Below are 8,235 nucleotides of genomic sequence, written 5' to 3' on the forward strand. Positions count from 1 at the left end.
TGGTTTAAATATGTATGGGGAGGAACATACTGCTGATGTGGTGTGTAATAAATTGTTGTATGATGTACAACAGTAAGTTCTATGTATGCGTATCCGGACTGTCTCGTTGTGTTTGCTACTACAGAGGTGCCACGTGGTGGTCCTGGTGTAGCCCAGACTGTCTGGCAGGAAAAGCCGGATGGTCCGTGTAAGGGCCGGACTATTCGGCAAAGGCTTCGACCATGTCTTGGGGCGTCGATCTGCCAAGCAAGGACGACAGTGGTAGTCTTTGCCCTGGATATGAGTTCATCGGCATACCATATAATGGCTGAGGCTGTGAATCCCCATTTGTTGCTGATGTATCAGACATAGACATCCTGTTACTAGTTTCAAATGATGGAAAACTAGGAGCAACAGATTTCTCCAACGAATGTGTTAATTTTCTAATTGATTCTTCTAACCCTCCAATCTGTAGTTTCATTTGATCTTGCTATTGAGCTACATACTATTTAATAGATTAGTTTTTGTCGGGTTTACTTACATTAGATATTAGAAGGGAAGGTAGAAGAGATGCGACCTTGATCTCTCCATATTTGACAACCTTCTAGTGATGATCCACCATAAATTGTGACAAGAAATTTTCCTTCGCTTAACACATGAAGTCTTTGTATTGCTTTTGATCATCAGGCGACATGCTTTCAACAGCTAGCCTAAGGATATTGTCTAGGGAGATATCAGTGTGATCTTTAGAACCGGTCATTTCAGGGTCTGATTTTAGTAGATCTAAACACCTAGTCCCCAACGGAGTCGTCAAAAAGTATGTTGGTGCTGATCTGGGCGCAAAACACTGGAGAAGAACTGCCTAGCGGTGCTCTCTGCGGAGGGTGCAGACGGTCCGCGACCTGGGGCAGGAGCGACTCCTTCTCTGCGTACGTCCGGATGGTCCGCGCCTGGGGAGCGGTCGGTACACGATGGCGCAGAAGTTCGTCTTCTTCACATTAGACCTAGATCTTGCCTTTCGGGAGGGACCCTGTCGGGGGAGGAGATATCCTAGGGTGTGTCTTGGGGTCGGCAGTCCACCCAAGATGCCTCTAGTTAACGTAGAGCCGAAGAAATGTGAAGGTTCGAGGTAGATGAAGGCTGAACTAGGGCTATTTCTAATGCATAAGGTAAAACGATAAATAGAATTGATTGGATCAATTGTGGGGGTTCAATGGACCATACCCCTTCATCTATATAAGGGGGAGGTCAGGATCTGATACAAGTCGGTTCCCAAGCTAATCATGTAGAGACCGCTAACAAATCTCGCAAGAAATGAGGAACCATAACTAATTCTGCGCACACGCGAACCCGTCCATGCCGCCACCGCGAATAGTCTGGACCGTGGATCGTCCGACCTCAGGGATAGACGGTTCGTCCTGCCAAAAGTGGTGCTCATCACCAACAACCCGAATCCAATATAATCTAATAGCAGTGTTGAAGAATGAGGGAACGAAGCTCTCCTAAAATTTGTAAATAAAATGATAACATGTATGCAATCTATTAGTATCAATATGGATAAAACTCGGTGCAAGATAAATAACTTAGTTCCTGTTTATTACTGTTTTAGTTTCATAAAATTTAATAAAGTTGATGAAGGATATCAATAAGAGGTTCAAAAAATTATGAAGATAAAGTTGCAACTTTTAGGATACATTTAGATAAGTCATTTTATTTTTTATTTAGGTTATAAATATTTTTTTAAAACTATTTAAATTTATATTATCTCTACTACTTATTAAGGCGGTAAGGGGTAGGCTGTCATTCCGTGTTCTGCCATTCCTATTCCCCCTCCTCGTAAATCTCATTCCCATTCCCGGCTGCCATTCCGTGTTCTGTCATTCCCATTACCCCCTCCCCGCAAATCCCTCCGGCACAGCCGCCGCTTGGATGCGTTCCAGAGCGGCTGCACCGCGCTGTCCATCTTCAAATAAGGGGACCTCATGGTCGTCGCCAACGCCGGCGACTCTCGAGTTGTTCTGGGCACCGCATCCGACAACGGCGTCGTCACACCGTCCAGCTCATCATCCACCTGAAGCTCAACCTCCCACGTAAGTCACTACTGACCGGCCATGAATTCTTGTGCGCTGGGACGACGGTCGTTGCTGACGTTGTGTGAGTGTCCTCGAACAAGATTTATGTTGAGGAGTAGCACATCCGGTGGTGCAACGACTAGGTGTACTACCTCGCTGATGAGCCCGGGGTGCACTTCGTTTGGCAGCCCAGCCAAGAGTCATCGATACTCACCATGTCGTGCGCGTTCGACGACTAATATATCAAAGACTATGACGTCATCTTGGCACCAGAGGTGACACAGAGGAGGACCGACAGCAATGACCACTCGCCATCGTCAAGGTATCTTTTGTGCCGGCCTGCCTTTAATTCTCTTCGCAAACACATACACTTGCTTTTTTGTTTAAGCAAGCGTATATGGTGGTGCGTACCTGATGACTGACAATGTACGAGTGAATTTCTACTAGCAGGTGTGACACGTGCTCTTCAATGATGAGACCATGCAAATCGTGACATATATCAAAGTCTGCATGATACTGATGGTTGCAATTGAGTAGTGAAAGAACTAAATTAAAATAATAAAATTTATGTATGGCTAAGATTACAAATAGATTATGAAATATTTTTATAACAATATAAGACACATTTTATATATAAATTATTATGTTATTATATGTTAGCGTTTCAACGCACGGATACTCATCTAGTACAACATAACTTCACATTAAAGTTGAACGTTAAAGCTGGAACAGAGGGTGCGAAACATCCCAGTACGTACTCCTACATCGCTTGCTTTTCTCAAGTCACAGGGCCGGCCCAGCCCAAAATCCTTTTCACCGCTACGACCTCCGTGCTCCGGCGATGCAGCGGATTTCGCTACGACTTCTGCGCTCCTCCTACACCGCCGCCTCCGCCTCCCTCTCCACCACCTCCTCCTCCCTCCGCGGCCTGGCAGTATCCCATGGCGGTTGGACCACCCGACCGTCGCTGCAGCCTCCGGTGCGAACCGCGGCGCCGGTCGACCTCACCAGGTGGCCGCCGCGGAGGGGTTACTCCCAGTTCGCGAGCGGGTTCACCCCGCTGAAGCCGAAGCCGCTGGGATCCATCCTCGACATCGAACGCGCCAAGGGCCTCTCCCCCGACCACCTCGTCGCCGCATGGGATGACGTCAGTCCCCGCCCCCTCATTAGTCATTTCATTCGGTTTTTTTGTGGTTTGTGTGTTATAAGAATTGAGGAGATCCCCTCTGACGGCCGTCGTAGGTAAGCATCAAAATGTGATATTCTGTCGTGCGTGTTTGATACTTATTTTAAGCACCGTGCCTGTAACGAATTTTCTGTGTGCGCGACTGCGGGTATCTGAATGATCTGTTGAAGGGAAGAGATGAAAGGATATAAACGTCCATTCTAATCGCAGACCTTTTCAATTGCAAATGAAGGTGTTTGATAAAGTGGAAGTTTAGACTTCAATTATTACATTGCTAATGGAAGAACATGCCGGCGAAGCATGCAAGTAGATTTATTCCCTTACCACGTTTGAAGAGGAAAAAAAAGAAATAGTGGTGATATTTTGAAGCTGTGGTAAAATTGGCCGTTTCGAAAAGTTATGTTGAACTTAACTTATAATTAGGATAAAGTGTGCTATAGAATCTCAACGGTTGTGATGTGATCTCCACAGCATCATTCTAGCTACGTATTTGGTTTTCAGTTCCAACTTCCAAGGATATCTGTATTTGACAGCATTGTGCAACTGTCATGTCACTCTAGTGACATCTCTGATTTTGCTTGTTTGGACTAAGTAATGAAGGGATTTGGAAAGTGGCTAGTATTCATTGGAAAGTTAAACAGCATTAGCACAATACTTTTAGAAACATTGCATTTTGTTATGGCTTCAATTATACATTGCATTAGAGAAACTTTATTTGTTGAAGATTGAACTGGCATTGTAGTTATACTCAGCAAAATTCTCACAGGTGATTCTTAGTAACCATCTTTTTGTGCTGTTAGATGCATACATGATTTTCATGTGTCCGTACTTGTGTGTGCGTGTTGGGGGATATTCTCTGATCTTTTTGAACTTCTATATTCATAAGGATGACATTTTAGTTTCCATTCCAACTCTATTATTTGTCCTGTCTAACCCCAAAAGAAAGATCAAGAACAATAATTTTCAGTTTAATATGAAATTGATAATGTTTATTATTATTTTTCGTTCTTCTGCATCAGTCATGCAAATTTTTATACTTGTCCTGATGTTTTATGTTCGTGACTTTTTTTTTTGAATATTAGTATCATTTAGGAAGGGGTCATATAGGTGCATCTATGAAAGCAAAACTTTACCATCTCTTGGAACAAAGATCAGCTTCATGGTATGTTTCTTCAACTTTTACTGGTTGCAGAGTTTGCAGTACCATGATTGTGAATTTTGTAATCTAATTTTGTTTGTCTTTTAGCCGTCACTTTGTTATTCCGTTGTGGAAGGGAAGTGGATACACTACTATGTTCATGCAAGGTAGTGCTCAGTTCTTTGGTAAATATTCATATTTTTTATTAATCTTTTCTGTTTTCATATTTCCCCCACTAAATATAGCACTAGCATTATACTCCCTCCATTCCAAATTATAAGATGTTTTGGCTTTTCTAGATATAGAAATTGCTATGCATTTAGATATACATTATGTCTAGATAAATAGTTAAAATCAATGTATCTAGAAAACCCAAAATGTCTTATAATTTGGAACGGAGCGAGTAGCTACCTTTGTTAATTCTTAAAATGTTCCCCTTTATTGTGGAACTGCCTACTGTTGTGTTACATGTTTCGTTACTTTGTGTAAATGGACCCTTAAAATATAGCCTTGGCTTGCCAATTGCCATACAAAGTGTAGAACCAGGAAGCTGAATGCTGATATGACATTGACATCAGCATTGTTGTTTTTTTAGCTTGCATTAAGATAAGTTTTTTTTATGCTTTACCCATCATCCTTCATGTTTCACACCAAATTTAATGCACAAATCTGTGGTCCACTATAACTAAATAACACAAGTTGCATGACTCGTGCATCTAGAATTGACCATTTAACCTAAATGTTCAAGGTATTAATATTCTCAGGGTATCACGATAAGGGATTAGTCTGCCCTCATAATTTTTGAGGTGGCACTTTTGAACAGGAGTAAAAAGACATTAACTATGTAAACATTTCCACTTAAGAAATAAAAATTTAATACAAAATGGCCTGTTTGAGAAGCATATAGTGGTAAGTTTCTGTGACACGCGAAAACCATTGGCACCACTTACTATTTTGAGTTCATTGTAGTAGCTGGCCTAATTTATTTAACCATGAGTTCGTTAGAGTTCACACTGTTGGCTTTGGAACTTTTTTGGACTTACTGTTTCCTTCTTTTGCTATACAATGCCCCAGTCCAGATGCCATACATGGTATTCACAGGACTTGAAGACTATAAAGCACGAGGCACTCAAGCAAGTCCTTACTACACAGTCACTCATTACACAGAGTTTGCTGAGACCAAGGACACTGTGCTTATTCGAGGAGATGTTGTTTTTACCAGCAAACTAACCGATTCAGAGGCAAAGACTCTTCTAGAGACTGCTCACTCGTTCTACCTGAATGATGTGAGATACAGACTCGTGGAGCGCTTCAACAAAGAGACTCATGATTTTGAGTTCGGGGACGTCCTTAAAGTGCTTGACATGCCAACCATGTGACCCAGTTTAATTCCCAACCAATAGCAAATATTCCTAGAGAACATTGATTTTCTGTCACCTCAAATCCTCAATTTAGCACGGGAGATTGCTTTCTTGCATCATCAGAGGCAGTAAGATGGAGCCACTGGATATCGTCCTGCCTTCGCTCATTGAGCATTCCGTGTGGATTTTGTTGCACTGATTACACCATAGACAATTTTGCTGTTTTTTTAAGCAGTTGATGATTTTCAGGGATGTGAGACATAAGTTATATTTTTTGCTATATCATTGTACCCATTAGGTCCATAATGACATTTTGTACCATCTTGATGTATTTCCCCTGAATATTTTTGTGGAAACCATAAACCAATTTGTTTGTAGACTTGTGGCTAACCGATGGCAGATCAAACAAAAGGTCATCGTGGGCTAGTGCTAGAATCACCTAGTTTTATTGCCGAAGTTAGCAGATACCTTTGGTGCTTCGGAATTTGACTAGAACCATCAGGTTCAAAGGACGCCCTGCGATTGCTTGAAGAAAGTAAGTTGCTCCTTAAGATCAATGCAATTTCATAAGAAAAATGTAGGATTCTGATTTCCATAGGAATTATCAATGTGCATCGTTTGGTTTGTAGGATTGAGCCTTAGATAATTTAAAGGAAATAATCCTTTCACCCTTTGCCATCGATTTCCTATGAAAAACGTAGGAAAACAAACATCCGGTTATAACTTTTTTCCAATCCTTTGCCCCAACCAAGCAACTTTCTGCTTAATATTACTATATTATACTATCCTCGGTTTTACACATGCATTCCTATATTGTTTCTACATTTTACCTATTTCTATATTTTTCAATTTCTACATTCCAAAGGAGCTCTAAATTATTCAACACTTAATATGCATGATTTTATACAATAACATTAAGATCTAAGCAAAACATTGACATATAAGTTTTGTTGTATCTGGTCTAAAATTTTGAAACCAGTCTTTCAACGCTTAATAGGCATGGTCTTAGGGCCTGTTTGGTTTGTAGCTAACTGCGCCACATTTTGTCTAAAGTTAATCGTTCGAATTAAAGAACTAACCTTAGACAGAAAAGTTAAGCAAAATGTGGCAAGTTAGGTAGTGAACCAAACAGACCCTTATACTCCAGGCTTCACATTAAAGATAAGTACATATTACACCAGCTTAGATAGTCATATTAACAAATTAATGATGGATTAAATAACCACGTTTTATTTTGCACACAAAGATTCATCAGGAGAGATGCTTTCTATAGTACTCTCCATATTTCTACAATGTTTTAGTTTGGTGTTATACAATATTCAAGGATCTGCAAAGAGGAACAATGCAAACATTAGATATATTTTATTCTACTATCAACATAATTAGAAATTATATATCACACTATTGCCTGCAGCAATTTTATGCTTTAACTCTCTCATCAAATTAGTCATTGAACATATAACAACCACCGCTAGCTAACAAATGCAGAAATAAGGGATAAAAATGAGACCACCTTGTCAGCAATCCTGAGGCAGTTGATTGGGAGGAGGATGAAGAGAAGACATCAGCCGCGGAAAAGGAGAAGAGCGCGAAGACTGGTGATGTTTCTAGTGGACTGAGAAGAAGCAAGTGAACACCACGGCCCAATAGCAAATTCATAGGGCACGAGTGGTGAAGTGATTCAGGCCCATGAGGTCTTGTAAGGAGAGGTAAATAAGCGAGTCGTTCAGGAGGAGGGGGATATCGAACAGGAACCCTGAGAACCGGCTGCGTCCAGAGAGTTGGCGACGTGCCGTCATGTACGAACTCCAGTTATACCTATACTACAGAGATCTTCATGAGATGAGTCGAGTGCCGGGAGCGGTGCTCAACTCATCTGCTTATCGGGGTTCTAACAGTTGGTATTCGGAGCTGAGGCTGGAGCCCTCGCACGACTACTTCACTAGATCTCAAGCCATGGCGCCATCGCGAGTGGAGGATCCGATGGCGCAACTGTTGGCTAAGATCGAGGAAGGCAACAAGGAAACACACCGGAGCATGGAGGCGATGCAAGCATCCATGGTGACGGTTGAAGCAATGGCCAAAGGGATGATGATGAAGGACCAAGGCGAATTTCGTCGATGGCGGCCAGAAGTCAAGACGAAGGTGTCGGAAGTTGCAGAAGCTCTGAAGACAATCCAAGCCAAGGTTGACCAATTTGGGAAAGGGGTGGCAACCGAAGCGTCTCAGGAAGGAGTTCCAACAACTGGTGGTGCGTCGATCTCTGCTCAATGGGAGATCCCGTCGACTGAAGCGACGCACGGGCAACCTCGCCATCGCTTTGCCAAAAATCACCGGAGACCGGGTGTTGTTACGGATAATTTCCGGACACCCGCTCCGGTCGAAAGTATGAAAATTCCTCCGGAACATATGTCTACCTTCTTCGATTGGGGTTCAATAGGAAGAAATTCGATGGCCAAATGGTCTCAAATGTCTGGACCACCTATGCCTAACATGAAC

The 8,235-nt window shown here is 42.1% G+C and overlaps 1 protein-coding gene across 2 annotated transcripts; it reads left to right on the forward strand.

The window, feature by feature from the left end:
• The first annotated feature begins 2,810 nt into the window (after nucleotides 1-2,810).
• LOC100217299 (uncharacterized) lies at nucleotides 2,811-6,113 on the forward strand. Of its 2 annotated transcripts, none has more exons than NM_001157003.2 (4): nucleotides 2,811-3,198; nucleotides 4,320-4,399; nucleotides 4,484-4,542; nucleotides 5,450-6,112. In NM_001157003.2, the coding sequence occupies exons 1-4, from the start codon at nucleotides 2,893-2,895 to the stop codon at nucleotides 5,752-5,754; spliced, it is 750 nt and encodes a 249-aa protein (NP_001150475.2). In that variant the 5' UTR covers nucleotides 2,811-2,892; the 3' UTR covers nucleotides 5,755-6,112. The 2 variants fall into 2 exon arrangements, with proteins under 2 accessions (NP_001150475.2, NP_001352552.1); NM_001365623.1 differs by having other exon boundaries at nucleotides 2,860-3,198; nucleotides 5,455-6,113.
• Nucleotides 6,114-8,235: the final 2,122 nt, after the last annotated feature.

This window comes from Zea mays, chromosome 5, assembly GCF_902167145.1.
Source record: "Zea mays cultivar B73 chromosome 5, Zm-B73-REFERENCE-NAM-5.0, whole genome shotgun sequence".
Taxonomy (NCBI): Eukaryota; Viridiplantae; Streptophyta; class Magnoliopsida; order Poales; family Poaceae; genus Zea; species Zea mays.